Below are 18,648 nucleotides of genomic sequence, written 5' to 3' on the forward strand. Positions count from 1 at the left end.
TTTTTTTTTGTATTTTTAGTAGAGACGGGGTTCCACCGTGTTAGCCAGGATGGTCTCGATCTCCTGACCTTGTGATCCGCCTGCCTCGGCCTCCCAAAGTGCTGGGATTATAGGTGTGAGCCACCGCGCCCAGCAAAAAAAACTAGTTTAGGCCTCTTGAAACACCTGGCTCCTGGCATGCTCCCCATTCAGAATCCAGGCTGCCTGTCCCATCCAAGCCACATGGAGGGGCCACAGGTCAGTACCCAAGTCAGCAAGCGGCACGAACTGCAGTCATGAAAAGGAGCCATCTTTGATGTCCAGCCCACTCAAGACATGAGCACCCGCCTCTGTCTCATGGCAACCACGTGAGAGGCCTGGGGTTAGAACTGCTAAGTTAAGCCCGCCAATCCGCAGGACTGTGAGCAAAAATAACAAATTGTTCTAAGCCAAGGGAAAAATAAAACTAGTTAAGGCTTTTTGTTTTTAAATGATAGTTTGTATTCCATCCTGGTATCCCTGCAAAATAACATTAAAATAAATTAAGGGGAAGCCCCACAAGAACAGAGAAAACTGAAGAAATGTGAAGGAGAAAAGAAGAAACATGTCTACAAAATTTGGAAGCTAGAAAACAGATAGAAAACTGTTAGTAGGCCTGAGAAATTACAGGTGCCTAAACGTATTTTCTAGAGAAACTAAGGAGAAAGGGCCCGGTGGAAGGCAAGACTGAGGCCTAGGCTTCTGACCTGGATTATTAAGTAAAAGTCCAACAATAAGTGTGAGCCCTAGCCAAAGCAATCAGCTGTAAGAATAGACTAAAGATATCTTTAGAAATGCACAAACATAAGACAACTACCTTCTACACATCATTTCATAAGAAACTACAGCAGGCCATGCTTCAGCAAAGTGAGGGTGTTAACCAAGAGATGGAAGACTGGGATGGAAGAAACCGGCTCAAATCATGAGGACAGCTCAGCAGTGGGCCCATATGCAGCCAGCTCACACAGGAACAGGAATGCAGAGGTCTCTGGCACAGAAGTCTCCATGAAAAAAGGCAATTGATATACTATCTGACTTGTGTAAACATCTGAAAATACTACCAACAGACATGGGGCAAACCTGAAGGAAAAATTAAGGATTTCTACACTGAAATTAGCAAATATGGGAAAGAGAAGGTGAGGCAGTTCCTCAAGTTCGGGAAAAACAAAAAGTTGTAAAAGAAGGAAATGTAATCATAGATACTATTTGGCTCTACAGGAAGTGATATTTTAGGTACCTACTTAATGCTAACTATTACTATAAAAAAACTGAGTATGAAGAAGTGAAGTAGGTTATAACAGGAAGTGAATAGATAATGCCTAAAGTAAACTAAGAAACAGGCCTATTACTTAGAGAAAAGGAAAAACTCTCAAAGCGGTGGGGTGCAGGGTTGCTGTTTACATCATAATTCTTTTGAAATTCAGTTTGAAAACTAATGTGCAGATATTAATGATAGAAATGATTTATGTTTTAATTAACCACAATTGTTCTTTTATTATTATTATTATTATTTTGAGATGGAGTCTCGCTCTGTCGCCCAGGCTGGAGTGCAGCGGCATGATTTCAGCTCACTGCAGCTTCTGCCTCCCAGGTTACAGCGATTCTCTTGCCTCAGCCTCCCAAATAGCTGGGATTACAGGCACCTGCCACCACACCCGGCTAATTTTTTTTTGTATTTTTAGTAGAGATCGGGTTTCGCCATGTTGGCCAGGCTGGTCTCAAACTCCTGACCTCAAGGGATCCGCCTGCCTCAGCCTCCCAAAGTGCTGGGATTACAGGTGTGAGCCACCGCCCCTGGCCCGCAGTTGTTTTAAATAATTACAAGAATAATCACATGAAACAAAAGTGCTGGGTTCAATAACAGAAGATACCATAGACACTTTGACTGTTGGTATTATCATCAAAACTCAAAATGCCAGAAGTCTTGTTACCTTAAATATAAACTGAGAAGGTACTACATTCTTCTCTCCCATAATAAAAAAAGAATCCATTCCAGAATCTACCTTACCTTTAACAAAATAAATCAAGCTTACTGGTTTGGTAAACGAGAGAAAATACTCAAAGTTTCTACAAAGAATACCAAGAAAATGCAAAAATGTGCTTTGATAAACACAGAATCAGAGTCAAGTGTTTTACTCTCCAAAATTTTAGTATGGTCTTCTTAGCTGATAACAATCATAATCTCTCCATGATCATAATCCTTCCAACTGGTCAGAATTTAAAATGGACCAACTACCATCATATGAGTACCCTTAAAAGAGTAGAAATTTTTCAATACGTATTTCTAGGAATGTACTTTCTATAGATATAGCAGTGAAAAGTTTTTTTAAATGAAGGAACAGATTTGGAAAGCTGAACTGAACAATAAACCTGAATGAAAGGCTGGGTGCAGTGGCTTGTGCCTGTAATCCCAGCACTTTGGGAGGCCAAGGCGGAAGGATCCCTTGAGCCCAGGAGTTCGAGACCAGCCTGGGCCACATGGGGAGACCCAATCTCTGGGAAAATAAAATGAAATTTAAAATTTTAAAAAGTAACAAAAAACCTGAATGTAAAAGGTGGAAAATTATTCGAAAATGTATTCCTCCTCATTACATAAAAACAAGTTCTCTGAAAATTCCCATTACCATTTCAGATTGTATTTCACTTTCTGGCTTTTTAGAATTAGAAGGCCTAGGAACTGAAGGAGCTGAGGGGCACCAAGAAGAACATCATAACTATTTAATGAAATAGCATACTTCTACAGGACTGGACATGCTTCCCCACATACTCTGTATATTTTTAAAGAGAAATGGAAAAGAATTACCCAGTTTCTAAGGTTGTACCAGGAGAAAAATTCATTTATTGGGAAACTCCTAGGAGCTAAAACAATAACTATTAACAGCTAACGTGAAAACTCACAAACTTCATGTCCTTCTTTTAAAGTGAAAATAACAATAAAAAAAATTTAAGTAGTGCCAGGTACTATTCTAAGTGCTTTAGAAAGAAACTGAAGCACAGAGAAATTAATTAAATATCTCATTTTTGTTTGTTTGTTTGTTTTTTGAGATGGAGGTTCCCTCTTGTTGCCCAGGCTGGAGTGCAATGGTGCGATCTCGGCTCACCGCAACCTCCGCCTCCCGGGTTCAAGCGATTCTCCTGCCTCAGCCTCCTAAGTAGCTGGGATTACAAGCATGCGCCACCATGCCCGGCTAATTCTGTATTTTTAGTAGAGACGGGGTTTCTCCATGTTGGTCAGGCTGGTCTCGAACTCCCAACCTCAGGTGATCCGTGCACCTTGGCCTCCCAAAGTGCTGGGATTACAGGCATGAGCCACCGCGCCCAGCCCAAATATCTCACTGTTTACTCAACCAGTAATTGGTAGGTCCAGAATTCAAATGAGCAATCTGGCTTTTAAAAAGCACATTTAAAAAAATCAATTGCTTAGGGGTTTTTATGATCTGTAAAATTTCATGGAAAAGATATCTGTAAATTCTAACTTTATTTTAAGAATCTAATTTTTAATTTAAAAATTACAAAAACATGTGGCATAGCATACTATAAACAGTTGCATATATTATAAATTATGTCTAAAAAACTAATTAGGCCAGGCACGGTGGCTCATGCCTGTAATCCCAGCACTTTGGGAGGCTGAGGTAGGCGAATCACGAGGTCAGGAGATTGAGACCATCCTGGCTAACACGGTGAAACCCCATCTCTACTAAAAACACAAAAAATTAGTCGGGTGTGGTGGCGGGGGCCTGTAGTCCCAGCTACTCAGGAGGCTGAGGCAGGAGTATGGCGTGGACCTGGGAGGTGGAACTTGCAGTGAGCTGAGATCACACCACTGCACTCCACCCTGGGCGACAGAGTGAGACTCCGTCTCAAAAAAAAAAAAAACAACAACTAATTACCCTGATTAGTTCTACATGAAAAAGCTCTATTTCCTAGGGACAAATAAAGCAATATATATGTGAAAGTTTCTTCATAAATTAAATTTGGTTAATAATTTTTATTTACTTAAAAGTTTTTTACTACAATTTGCAAAGAAAATTTTCAAACATATGGAGTGATTCTTTCTTTTTTTTTTTTTTTAGATAAGAGTTTTGCCCAGGCTGGAGTGCAGTGGCGTGATCTCAGCTCACGGCAACCTCTGCCTCCCAGGTTCAAGCGATTCTCCTGCCTCAGCCTCCTGAGTAGCTGAAATTATAGGCATGCGCCACTATGCCCGTCTAATTCTGTATTTTTAGTAGAGACGGACTTTCTTCATGTTGGTCAGGCTGGTCTCAAACTCCCGACTTCAGGTGTTCCACCTGCCTCAGCCTTCCAAAGTGCTGGGATTACAGGAGTGAGCCACCGCACCCGGCCTGGAGTGATTCTTAACAAGCACTTTTTAAACCCACTATAAGGGAGTAATTGCTATTTAAGAACATGATGAAAGAAATAGCTTTATACACGAGAAACAATGAAAAAGGGAGGCTGGAATAAAATTTAACCAAAAAATTACTAATTAAAATAACAGAAATAAAAATAAACATGGAAAATATGTTAACTATATATCAATACAGAATATTCCTTAACTTACCTGCCAGATAGAGGGCAAATGATATAAATCTATGGTAGCGAATGAGGAACTGAAGTTGTTCTTCTCTTTGAACAAATGTAGCAAAATAATCAGCTACAGTCTCTCCATAGAAAAAGTAGTTTACACACAATAGAAAGTACCTATAATTTAAAAACAATTAGCTTTTCTATATTTGAAGCTTTCCTTCCCCTCAAACTCAACAAAATTATTTTCTACATTCTGATGACACAAAGATCAAAACAAAGTTCAGAAGACCAATTCAAGATATATTTTACCAAAATGCTATTTTCCTGTTTTAAACTTAATTTCAAATTTATTGATTAGCAAAAATTTACCAAACATAGTTCACACCTTTATTTAGCTGAAAATCTAATGCCAGAGATAATTAGGAAACAATGTAGAAAATACTACACACACACAATCCCTCACCCTTGGGAGGCGGGAGCAGTGTGTGTGTGTGTGTGTGTGTGTGTGTGTGTATAAATTTAATACTTTGTGTGTATGTATAATGTGTGTATGTTTGTGTGTGTGTATGATTTTAATACTTTGTATGTATGTATAATGTGTGGGTGTATATATTGAGGTATTAAGTTCATAATGAAAATTAACTCGTAACTACTCACAGCTCTAATGCTTTTTAATAGTAGAAGTCCTAAGACAAATCCCCACCTGTCCTCAGGAAGATTAAGAGGGAAAGAAAGAAGAGGTAATTCGACCTGTCTCCCCACTGCCCTGCACACACTGGTATCTCCCCTCTTCTAATGCTCCTAGTGGACTCCAGATGAGCAGGGATTCTTCCTCGTAAGGCAATCAAGGCCTAACCTGGTCTACCAATCCAACTATTTACCCACTGTCTGTTAATCAATACCATCTGCTCAGAAGGGCCAGGAATAGCTCATCAACGGTAGTATAAGTACATCTGTCCACATCTAGAAACTGATGGGTGCTACATCCCCAACTAGAAAACTCTTCTTTATCCAAAACTTGTCTTCATTTCAAATACCAGTTTATCTTTTACCTCTTGTTTGACACCTTCTACAATCACTGGAGCCCATGCTTATTTATCTTCTCTTTTTAATAATACTTAGAATCAATACTGCATGGTTTCACATTTAATTATTCTCCAATTACTTTATCTATCTAACATTTCCTGTATACTTTGCCACTCATGAAGAAACCTGCTAGAAGGAAAAATCAGCTATCACCGAAATCAAGACACTTCTTTTTGACTATTCTAAACCCCATCTGTTTTAAAAAGACACTGACTCCCTGGTTGATATTAATCAACTATATTAAAAAGGATGGCCACTTGGGTTAAATATGAACTATAATGTTATCATGTTTCCTAGTCAAGGTTCTGATAGCAATGATTTATATATGAAAAGTTTTAAAAGATATAAAATTTTAAATGTTAATATCATTATGGTGATTTTGTTACTAACTTTATGTGCATTTGTATATATACAATATGTTGTATGTTATCATGTCAACTGAGAGGAAATGAAGGAAAATGAAGGAAAAGATTATATGTAAATATTTTGCTAAAATTATTATTGTAAAGGATACAAAAATGTTTCCAATACAATGTTTAGTTTTTTATTAAAAAAAGGACAAGAATGGTGTATATATTCACATATTAGATATCTCTACAAAGACTAAAATATGAGATCTGAAAAAGTTGTATTGGAGTAGGAAAGACAAAGGTGATCTTCTTTTCAAAATTCAATGACATTATTTTTATTTATCTTTCTCTAGAATCAATCTATAGGGTAAATTGAGTGGATACTGACTGATCAAGACGCTTCCTTTACAAACTTCAGAAATTAACTTTTCATATCTGAAACAGTTTCAAGCTTACTTACCAACTTAGTGTTCTAAACCATGGTAGATCATAAGAATGATAGACTCTATAACCTATAGTGATAATTTCATGGAAGCATTTCACTTGGATGCCCAGAACCTGAAACCAAGAGAAAACATTAACATACATTTCTCAATGTTTACATTTGTGCTTAATCATTCAATAAAGCAGTTTGTCATATGTATTTAAAAAATCTTAATCTACCAATGTTTAATTATGCTAAATGTCAGTAAAAAATGCAATATTCCATGTCTCTAAAATCAAGTGATACCTCAAAGGGATAGGCAAAATAATGTTTTACTCAAAAAGGCTTGGAAGATCCTTCCTGGGGTGGGGAATGGCAATGGAGTTTAAAGTTTGAGGGATATAGTCTGGTTGGCCGCAGTTGACTAGGATTTATCCCTCATTACTACTTCATTCTTGAGATTGTCCTTGTCAAGATGGAGAATCTTTTTGTCCAACCTGTCCATTATGTTTCTTAATATACCCTAAGAAAATCATATATGAAAGTTTGCTTGCACATATTTATTTGTAACCATGCATTGTTATACTTGCAAATAATAAAGATACTGTCAGGACAAATAGTTAGAACACTTTCTAGCCAGTCACCCTGGAATGGCCTTTTCATCCTCCCAGTTGTGTCAACTCTCCCATAGCCAGCTACTGGCTGCTCAATCTAAGCTGGGCTCCTTAGCAAAGTATAAGCAACCTTCCACATTTGCAGCCACTTTGGCCAGTCAACTGAGTTTATGCATTTCTGTTTACACAGTGTCCTGATTGCACACCTATTAAACGGGTTTAGATTTATAAATCCCTTTTTGATGTTCTATTTTGTAGTCCTTCAAACTGCTGCATTCAGCAACCTGGGTGAAGTTAATATCTGAAGATGTAGCATCACACCCAGTGCTTGACCTGTCGATTCCAAGACTCAAAGAGCAAATGGCAAGTCGAACACTTATTATCATGAATTAAGAGGTAAAAATCTTTGTGAATACGGCAGACTAGCTTTTCAACGTCTAGAGAACACACCCCAAGGGCTTGTTTTTATACTGTCCTTGAGCTAAGAATGGATTTTTATATTTTTTAAAGAGTTATTTAAAAATCAAATATTATGTGACTGAAACATATGCAGCTCCTTAAAGCCTAAAATATTACTATCTGGTCCTTTAACAGAAAAAGCTTACCAAACTCTGTCAGAGGATATATTCCGGGATTTCTTTTTAAGATTTCCACAAGTTATTTTTCCAAAACCTACCATTCAGGGTATTCTGAAGTTATTTTTTCCCATTATACTGATTACGTGTCCAATCACATACTTTAAAAAGTAAATGTGTCTTTTCAGCCACATGATAAACAAAAGTATGTCAAACCATAAACAGTACTTTTAAGGCAAAAGTCATAAATGTGTTATAAAGACAGGAGGAAATCTAAGTGTCCTTCTTCAAATAACCTTTGTATATAATATCAAGTCATTTCTAACAAAAATACAGAACGGAGACAATGTTTAGTATTAAGATAAAATGGTAAAGCAAAGTTAGTCAGATCCAAAGGGCTTTTAAAATATCATACTGATGTAATTTCTATGAACATATTTGCTAGGGTATATCCACTGGCACTATAAATTGTATTTCTTTTACTGAGAGGGGAGAACAAAAGTATTTTTAATAACACGCATTATATTTATATGATCATCAACTATAGCTTGCAAGGACAATTAATATGGAACTTCTAGGAAAACAGAAAACAAAAGGTTCCAAATAGTAGTGTTGAAATCCTTCAACTATATGTGTATCTTCCAGGACTGGAGGATTACGCAGAAATTAATACTCCACACCATCAACACTGGTAGCAATGTACACTCATAGGACTCTGTTGGCCCAATTAATGTTTCAAGAACCTTAAAAACAAGGCAGTATTTAAGTGTCTACTCTTTACTAGTTACTGAGGACTTACAGAAATAACATAGGGCATCTGTTCACAGAGAGGTACAGTCTCTCAGGGAGGAAACATGACTACAACCCATGTGAAATAGGCAAATGGACGTGTGTAGAGGCAGACACACCTGTGGCAGGGGGAGGGGGTGGGCAACGGCAGAGCCAGAGGAGGAGGATCTGCAGAGTCACCGCCTGTAGAGGGAATGGGGTGTATTAAGGGAACTACTAGGAGGGTGGAGTTGCTGGAAGACAAAGGTGGGGGTAAGAAGGAGAGAGAGATGAGCCTGGTCCTGGAATCCTAGGAAACAGCAGGAAGCAGTGCACCGAGGAGTTGAAGGGACATGACTGGACATGAGAGTTTGGGAGAATAAGGTGGAAACAGCAGACTGGGGAGGTGACAAGAGTAAAGGCAGTCAGGCAGGCAAGATGCCACTTCACTATCCAGCTGAAGTGGTAGCAGAGTAGAGAAGAGGACAGGAGAGAAGTATAGGGGGTAGAACTGACTAGACTTGGTGGGTGAGGAAATTGAGGGGCTAAGGGAGAAAAGGGAACACAAAATAACACCAAGGAAGGCTTGGGAAAGTAGACAATATGAAAGAATTATACAAATTGGGTCAACTGTCATATTCAACTAAAATCAGAGTTGAGGGGCCAAGCGGAAAAAGCACTCAGGGCACACAGCATCTGCTCCACGAATTATCCAAAGCCCAGCTTCTGAAACAGCTGGCCATACCCTCAGACCAGTTTTACTTGGTGGCTGCTGAAACAACAATGTGCCATGACTCTAAGACTAATTTTACCTGCCACCACTGTCACTCACCAATCAGAGCCTGCCAACTCCCCAAAAGTTCACTAGTGCTAATGGGCTTTCTTTCAAAACAATATGTAGCATTTCTCTCTTTAATAAAACTCCCAAACTTCTCTCATTAATAAAACTCCCAACCTTCTCTTTGTTCTTTAGACATATCAAAGACCACCCTGGTCTGGGTATATGCTCTGAAGTGCAATTCTGTTTTTCTAAAAAATATATATACATTCCCAAATAAAATGCTTTGCATAGAGATTTGTCTGTGTATTGTTCTTTAACTTTGACAACAGATTTACTCTGGATGGCTGAGGTATGGACTAGAAGTTCAGATCTGGTCATTTTGAGTATGAACTATATTGAGTACCTATGGGTTATTCAAATAAGTGTCTATTTTCACTTTGCAAATTTTTTCTAAGAAAATACTCCCGCATATAAAGTTAGAGCATATTTATGTTCTAATATGTTCAGGATAGTGTTATTCACAATAAAAAAAAAACATAACCTGAATGTCTACAAATAACACAATGATTTGAATAACTTTAAATGATGCACTGAATGAATTCAGATATTCATTCACTGTAAGTGAATAACTCCATGATGAACTACATTCCATCAAGCAGACAATCTAGTAAAGCTAATGATTATAAAGACCACAGAACAACACAAAACTTTTTTTTTAAAGTTTGGTTTTTTTAGAGACAGGGTTGTGCCATATTATCCAGGCTGGACTCAGACTGGAATTTCAGGGCTCAAGTGATCCTCCTGCCTCAGCCTCTCGAATAGCTGAGACTACAGGTGTGTGCCACCGCACCTGGCCACAACATTTTTGATGTGATATTTAGCTTAAAAAGCAGGATGCACAATGTTAGTCGCATTATTATTATGACCATGGTTTTAAAAACATATAAATTAAGCAAAAAGTGATGAAATAAAATATAACACTACTAACTGCATTTTGGTGGTTAACAATAGGGTTGGAATGATTATTTTTAATTGTCTATTTTCCAAAGTAATTTGAACACACGTATACAACTCTCATAATAGGAAAAAGTAAACACACTATTTAAAAGTAAATTACATAGCACAAATTAAAACTTAATGACAACAGTTTCCAAGAAGGCAGGGGGGGAAAAAAACCTCTTTCAATATCTTCTATATGTTCACATCTGCCTTTAAATCAAAACATGCTTTAGTAACTCCATCACTTAGAAAGTATGATTCTAAGCTGTGAATACAATTTAAAAACTACAAATAGAAGGCCTTTTAAGGAACATGGGTATGCATTCCATATTAAAATAGTACCTGTAATTTCCTAGAAGTTTTGTTTGTTTGTTTTTTGAGACAAAGTCTCACTCTGTCACCCAGGCTGGAGTGCAGTGGCGCGATCTCGGCTCACTGAAACCTCTGCCTCTTGGGTTCAAGTGATTCTCTTGCCTCAGCCACCTGAGCAGCTAGGACTACAGGTGTGTGCCACCACATCCAGCTAATTTTTTGTATTTTGAGTAGAGACAGGGTTTCACCATGTTGGCCAGGCTGGTCTTGAACTTCTGACCTCAAGCAATCTGCCCACCTTGCCCTCCCAAAGTGCTGAGATTACAGGCGTGAGCCACCGCGCCCAACCTCCTAGAAGTTTTTAATAAAACTATATTGAATTAGTCATTTTTGAGTGCTGACATTATAAGGCAACTGCAAGCTAGATACAACATGTCCTTCTCAAAATATAAATGATCTAGTTAAGAATAGGAATAGAAATAAGGTTTTAAAACACATAAAGTAATATCAATTGAGTACCAACTATATGTGTGAATCATCCATATTCTCTTAACATAAATATCATAAAAACATAATATATATATATCTATGCATGTATGTGTATGTAATTAAACTTAAATAACCAATAACAGTTCAAACCTACTTTACTTAGATCTTTAATATTCTTTTTTTTTTTTTTTTTTGAGACAGGATCTCACTCTGTCACCCAGACTGGAGTGCAGTGGTGTGATCTCAGCTCACTGCAACCTCCACCTCCCAGGAACAAGCGATTCTCCTGCCTCAGCCTCCCAAGTAGCTCAGATTACAGGCACACGCCTCTACCACCCGGCTAATTTTTGTATTTTTAAAAGAGACGGGGTTTCACCATTTTGGCCAGGCTGGTCTCGAACTCCTGACCTCAAATGATCTACCTGCCTTAGCCTCCCAAAGTGCTGAGATTACAGGTGTCAGCCACCGCACCTGGCCAGATCTTTAATACTCTTATTTTCTTCTTTAATTAAACTCACCAACTGAAGCAAATAACTAGTAATAAGATCATATTTTCCTTTCATAGTAGAAAAAAATTAAAAAACTCAAGTACTGTAGGCATACTTATGGTTCTCTGAAAAAATCAGAATCCAAATGTATGCATGCATGTCTTTAAAACTGTCTTGAATTTTGTCTTAAAGAGTGGTTAGAAAATAGTTTTTATCCACAAATTCTTGCCCTAGTTATTATACTCAACAGTTCAGTTTGGAGAAAAATGTAAATCACAGGGGAACCCACCAAACCTGCCGAAGTCACTGTATCTAGGATACTGGTGGTTTCCGATATTTTAGATCAACATTTTCTTCTTACTCCTTACCTTTCCCAAATAAATTCTTCTTAATTCTTAATTCCAAATAAATTCTCCCAAAATACTTCTCCTTACTGCTTCCCAAATAAAACCCAAACTTCTTCACATAGCAAGGTCCTCCAGAATCTGATCTCTAATTATTTTTCAGCCCTGTGCTCAAGGAAAAAGCACCTTTTTCTGCCACCCAGGGAGCACCGTGAGCAAAGGTCCAAGTGGCACACTTCTAGCCACTTGGACCTTTGCTCGCAGTGCTGCCTCCACCCTGATACACTGCCCAAGATCATACTCAAAGGTCCCTTCACCCACAAAGACTTGTGGAACTCCTTGCTCTCACTTGGTCCCTTCTTCCTCAAGCCTGCCCACTCACCACCTGGCACTGAAAAGTGCTCTGCACACACTTGCTTCTTAAATGCCCAAGTCCCAGGGCCAATGGTGATCATTTTAGCCCTTGGCACGTTCAGCGACAGAAGACTGGGAGCTGGGGGGCCTCTTCCTGGAATCAAATGCAGACAATTTCCCACGCCTGCCCACTTGGCTTTCAAGCTCGGCTTCCTCTGCCCTCACATTAAGTCTATCCTATTTATTATCCATTTTTCCTTTGTGAGAAAAAGCATTTTAAGATCTTAGCAAATTAGCAGAAAAAGAAATTAACTTCTTATTCATTTTCATTACTTGATTTCCCCAAGGAAGTGAAAAATTAATGAGAGGACAAAAAGAGAAGTGAAAGAGGCTTTGAGGTGCTTATAAAAGCCACTTTAAGTGGCTTCAAGAGCTGATGGAATTTTTTTCATCATGTCTAATTTCACATCAAAACTTATTCTTTTATAAAATAAAAGGAAAACCATATCATTAGCTCATAAGCTTATGAGCTATGAATAGAATTGAATATGGAGGGAGATTGGCAAAATGGATAAACACATTTCTAAGTGGGCAAGAGAAATCAGAGATGAAGAAGATGAGTACATAAGAAGAACCTGGATTAACTGAAAAGGAATGAGAAAAAGTAATAACAATGATAATACCAATAAAGAAGGCCACAGGGCACCCTGGAGAGCAGGCTCTCACTGTGTGCTGTCAAACCATGCTCAGCACTGCCTAAGTGCTTGATGAATGCATTGAACAAATGCATTTCTCCTCGGTTCCAACACTTGTGGGCTTCAAATGTTTCATGCTTTAAATATCTGGGCTTTTGCACACAGAAATCCTCTGCCTGTGATGGTCCTCCCCAAGACTCCATCCTTTACCTTGTTGATTCCCACTCAACCTTCAGATTGCAGCCCACGTGCTTGGCACTGTGCCTCTGGAAAGTCTCCCAGCCCCGTCTTTGCTCTCTTAGTATTATTCTTTTTTTCAAATGCTTATTGTAGTTTGTAATTATACATAGTCATGTGTTGCTTAACAAGGGGGTATGTTCTGAGAAATGCAGCGTTAGGCAATTTCGTTGTTGTGCCAACATCATAGAGTATACTTACAAAACCTAGGTGGTATGGCCTCTTATACATCTAGTCTATATGGTATAGCCTATTGGTCCTAGGCTATAAATTTGTACAACATGTTACTTTACCGAATACCGTTGGCAATTGGAATAAAATCATGAGGCAACAGGAATTTTTTGGCTCCATTATAATCTTATAGGACCTCTGTCGTATAGTTGTCTATCACTGACCAAAATGTCATCAGGTGGCATCTCACTGTAAATACATAATCAGCTCTTTAAAGTGCAGATAGTATGCTCCATGAGGGCAGAGACAGGTACATTTTTCTCAATACCACTGTATCATCCCTAGAACTAATGTAATGCCTGGCATATAGCAGGCATCTTGGAACCGTTTGTTACACAAATGAATGAAGGGTTTAAATACTTGTTTGGCTTCCTGACTTATTGAGCTTCCCACACACACCAAAATCCAAAACTCCCGGAATGGTTTTTCCTTGCCTCTCCAGTGCCCTATATAGACACCCTCTACACGTGCAACTTGCAGATCTTCCAATGGACCGCATCCTCTCACTACCTCCATGCCCCGCTCATGATGTCTCCACTTTGGAATTCCTTCCTCTGTCCAGTATTCAGGACTCGGCTTTGGCACTGTCTCTTCTGGAAGCCCCTCCTCATCTCTCCCTCAGACTGGATTAGATGCTTTTCTATCATGCACTCCTAACAGGTTCTATCATAGAACTTATCTCGCTTATTTATCATGCTATTTATTCATATGGTTACTTGCATGTTTTTCCCATTACACTGAGTTCCTTGAAATCAGGGATCTAGCTAATAGTCATATGTTGATGTTATATGTGTGTATATTTCTGTCATTTTTTTTTTTTCTGAGATGGTCTGTGTTGCCCAGGCTGCAGTGCAGTAGCACAACCACAGCTCACAGCAGCCTCAACCTCCTGGGCTCAAGTGATCCTCCCACCTCAGCCTCCCCAGTAGCTGGGACTATAGGCGTGAACCACCACCCCCAGCTTATTTTTTAAAACTTTCTGTAGAGACGAGGTCTCAGGCTTGTGTTTTTTTGCCCAGGCTCATGTCATATCTTTTATAAAATATGCTTGGCACAATGTCAGACACATAGATATGTACCTGTTATACAAACTTGGTCTCTGCTGAACGAACACACTGAATAGTCATTTTGCAAACAGAAAAGATTAAGTCAGATCATATCATGAAATAAAAGACACTTAAAGGAACTAAATATTCTGTGACTGAGTGTTGAATTAGCTTCTTTTTTATGATATGCTCAAATTACTTCAATCCTATATAAATGTTGAAAAACAAAGCAAGAGACACTCAGGGAAAAGTCAAAAACTTACAAGAAGCATCAGCATGAAAGATCCCATATAGATGATCAGGAAAAACAACGAGATCATAGTTAGAGTGAGAATTCCACGTATCCACCAGTTTTTCCACCTACAAAGAAAACGTGAAGCTAGTATTTAACGTGTTCTTAAGGTTTTTTGTGTGGTTTCAGTATTGATTTGCCAGATTTATGAATTTTCCTTAACTATACTTTAAGATTCCACTACTTCACTTTATATAACAAACAACAAAAACAAAAAACAAACAGCATTCATTCACACACTGGGAGATAAATTAACTTTTAAAGTTATGTTAGCCAAGAAAGAAAATAATTTTTTTTTTTTTTTTTTTTTTTTTTTTTTGAGACGGAGTCTCGCTCTGTCGCGCCCAGGCTGGAGTGCAGTGGCGCGATCTCGGCTCACTGAAAGCTCCACCTCCTGGGTTCACGCCATTCTCCTGCCTCAGCCTCCCGAGTAGCTGGGACTACAGGTGCCCGCCACCACACCTGGCTAATTGTTTTGTATTTTTAGTAGAGACAGGGTTTCACTGTGTTAGCCAGGATGGTCTCGATCTCCTGACCTAATGATCTGCTTGCCTCAGCCTCCCAAAGTGCTGGGATTACAGGTGTGAGCCACCACGGCCGGCCAGAAAGAAAATAATTTTTGTTAAATGTGAGTGGGGAATAAACCGTGAGGTTAGGACGTTAGGTGGTCAGGGTGGATGTGAAAGTCAGGCATCCCACCAGGGACCACATGGAGGGGAAGAACGAGCCAGGTACAAAAGCCCTCAAAAGAGATGATGCCCAATTAGGATGGCAGATGAATACAGTCATGATTGTAAGAATATGATATAGACAGCATGGACTGCCAATGAGAATAAGTAATGAAAGATAATACCGAACTAAAACTGGAAAGAACAGTGATTTCAGTGAAATGAAGGAGTGAGGTGCCAGTTACCTAAGAGGTCAGCCACTGAGGATAAAGACAGATGGAAGGACACTTCTGTTGTTCAAAGTGTATTGACTGCTTTCTTTGATTAGGGACAAAGCCTTTAGTAAAAGTATTTCCTTGGCTGGGCGTGGTGGCTCACGCCTGTAATCTCAGCACTTTGGGAGGCTGACGTGGGCAGATCACGAGGTCAGGAGATCGAGACCATCCTGGCTAACACGGTGAAACCCCGTCTCTACTAAAAATACAAAACAATTAGCCGGGCATAGTGGTGGGCGCCTGTAGTCCCAGCTACTTGGGAGGCTGAGGCAGGAGAATGGCATGAAGCCGGGAGGTGGAGCTTTCAGTGAGCCAAGATCGCGCCACTGCACTCCAGCCCGGGCGACTGAGCGAGACTCCGTCTCCAAAAAACAAAGTATTTCTTTATCCTTGGGCCTTTCTTTGCTCCTCAGAGCAGAGCTTTCCTGCTGGTACACCGGCTGGTCCTTGCCATGCTGAGAACTGGTCTCCCTCAACCCTCGCTGTAAGGGCCTGGCATGCCCGACCGCACCCCACCACCGCCACAAGCCTCACACTTCATCCCCAGTGTGCCATACAAATAATCACTCCTTGTGTTACCATGTCATATAAACTGTTGGCAGCTCTGTATGAAAAATCCAGAATTTCTGAATGCTCCTATATACAAATGATGACTTCTATATTTAGAATTGTCGCTGTTTTTCTTTAGGACTTTTCTGATTTTTATTAATTCAACTGGTAGCATTTAAATTATGTTACAAGAGATTTTGATTCAACTTAAAGTCTAGTAACATATATGCAGTGTATTCTAAGCACAAGTCCTCACTCCTTTTTTAAAAAAAAAAAAAAAAGAGACAGGGTCTTACTATCTTGCCCAGGCTGGTCTCTAACTCCTGGGCTCAAGTGATCCTCCTGCCTTGGCCTCCCAAAGTGCTGGGATTTCAGGTGTGAGCCACCATGTCCAGCCCTCATTCCCTTCTTAGAACAGAAATATTAGCTGCCTTCATAAGGTATAGAATTGCTTCAGCCCAGGAGTTTGAGACCAGCCTGGGCAACATGGTAAAAACCCAGCTCTACAAAAAATGCAAAACTTAGCTGGGCGTGGTGGTACTCGCCTGTGGTCCCCGCTACTGAGGGGCGGGGGGAGTGGGGGGAGAAGAGGCGGGGCAAGTTGGGGGCTGAGGTGGGAGGAACACTTGAGCCCAGGAGGTCAAGGCTGCAGTGAGCCATGATTGTGCCACTGCACTCCAGCCTGGGTGGCAGAGCAAGATACTGTCACTTAAAAAAAAAAAAAGGATTACATTCCTTGCTTTCAACCACTCTCCAATATAGTTTAAATACTTCCAACAAATACTCTTTTCAAATATTCCTTTTATCATGTCATTTCTGCACACAGGATCTAAAATACCAACATACCAACAACATACATTTTTTTCCAGCTTCCGAGTTTCTTCATAAGGTAGTCAAATTGCATTCATTCAACTTTATTTCCCTCTATTGTTTAACAAACTATGTAGACATAAACTTCTCATGAGAGCATGAGCATGAGGCAGAACTAAAAATGAGTGTAGAGTCAAAAATGCTATGGCTAAAAGGCCCCATGTAGTTGTACAGATATAACTGTTTGTGGATTAATGGATGGATTAGGAAACTGGGCTAGGTCACAAATCTAGTCAGAGGTAAATAAAGGACCACAAGCCAAGGCAAAATCCTGTCTCTATAAAAAATACAAAAATTAGCCAGGCATGGTGGCTCATGCCTGTAGTCCCAGTTACCTGGGTGGCTGAGGTGGGAGGATTGCTTGAGCCTGAGAGGTAGAGGTTGAGGTGAGTTGAGACTGCACCACTGCACTCCAGTCTAGGCAACAGAGTGAAACCCTGTTTTAAAAAAAAAGTAAGGGGAGGGCATAAAACTTGACCAAGGGATTTCCCTTTTAGGACTTTATCCTAAGGAAATAATTAATGGATGTTAAAATAAAGTTACTACAAAGAAAAATGTTTAATGTAGAGGTATTTTTAATTGTGAACATTTAGTAATATACTAAATGCCCAGAAATAGGTGGTCAGTTGGATAAACTAGACCATAGCCATGCAGCAAAATATACAGACATTAAAAATGTTTCTGAAATATATTTAGGATCCTGCATGAAATGTTGTTCCTAATAATACCATGGAATGAAAATGAAAACAGTAAGGTAGAAAGCAGTACAATCTCATTTTTGCTTTACACACATCCATACATACACACACATACACACACACACACACACACACTGCACAAGAAAAAAGCCTCAAAGAGTAAACACTGAAGTATTCTAAATATTAATGTCTTGGTAGGAGGATTATAGGATTTTTTTTTTCTGCAAGTAATGTACATTTCTTATGTAATTACTATTTTTATGTAATCTACAAATTCTAAGTCTTTGCAAGACAGTCTGTTTTCAATATTAGACTAAAAACAGGATAAAAATGTATAAAACAGATTACATGTAAAACATTCATGTAATCTTTGTAGAAAAGTTTCTCGAGAAGATTGAAACCATTATACTATCTATTGTTCATTTTCTAAAACCAATTCACTCATAAATAGCATAGATAAGAATACAGGCATTGAAGCCACAGTACCTAGGTTCAGAATGTGGGTCCATAACTTACTAGCTACATGACACTTGATATATAATATCTGCCTACGTTTCCACATTTATATACCTGTGTTACAAGGCTGCCATGAGAATATTAGTCAATACATATAAAGTGCCTGAAACAATACTAGTACATAGTAAATGCTAAATAAATATTAGCTGTTAGTATTTGCTATTGTTACTTTATATCAGAAAAAAAAACAACTTCATGATTAAGGAAGATCTTATTATGAATGACACACACAAATCTGGCATCATTCTCATAGAACATCGACTACACAAAATTTCAGTTCTGAGATAGACTTGATGAGATTTTAATGCAAAGTTATATCTGGGAATTAGGTCATGAAAACAACTGGGAACAAGAACTATTAAAATAATCATGCTTTTCATAGCAGATCAAAGATATGTTCTATTGGTTAAAAAATATGAAAATGTTGCTTTTAACCAATATA

At 38.9% G+C, this 18,648-nt stretch overlaps 1 protein-coding gene across 2 annotated transcripts in view; it reads right to left on the reverse strand.

The window, feature by feature from the left end:
- CDS1 (CDP-diacylglycerol synthase 1) overlaps window positions 1-18,648 on the reverse strand; it is an 88,140-nt gene that overhangs the window by 46,921 nt on the left and 22,571 nt on the right. For both annotated transcript variants that reach the window (XM_003832240.5, XM_008957627.4), the window contains exons 3-5: window positions 14,602-14,698; window positions 6,442-6,539; window positions 4,580-4,719 (exon numbers count right to left, since the gene is read on the reverse strand). In XM_003832240.5, the coding sequence (XP_003832288.1) occupies window positions 4,580-4,719; window positions 6,442-6,539; window positions 14,602-14,698 (335 nt within the window). The remainder of the gene's footprint in view (window positions 1-4,579; window positions 4,720-6,441; window positions 6,540-14,601; window positions 14,699-18,648) is intronic.

Source organism: Pan paniscus, chromosome 3, assembly GCF_029289425.2.
Source record: "Pan paniscus chromosome 3, NHGRI_mPanPan1-v2.0_pri, whole genome shotgun sequence".
Lineage (NCBI taxonomy): Eukaryota > Metazoa > Chordata > Mammalia > Primates > Hominidae > Pan > Pan paniscus.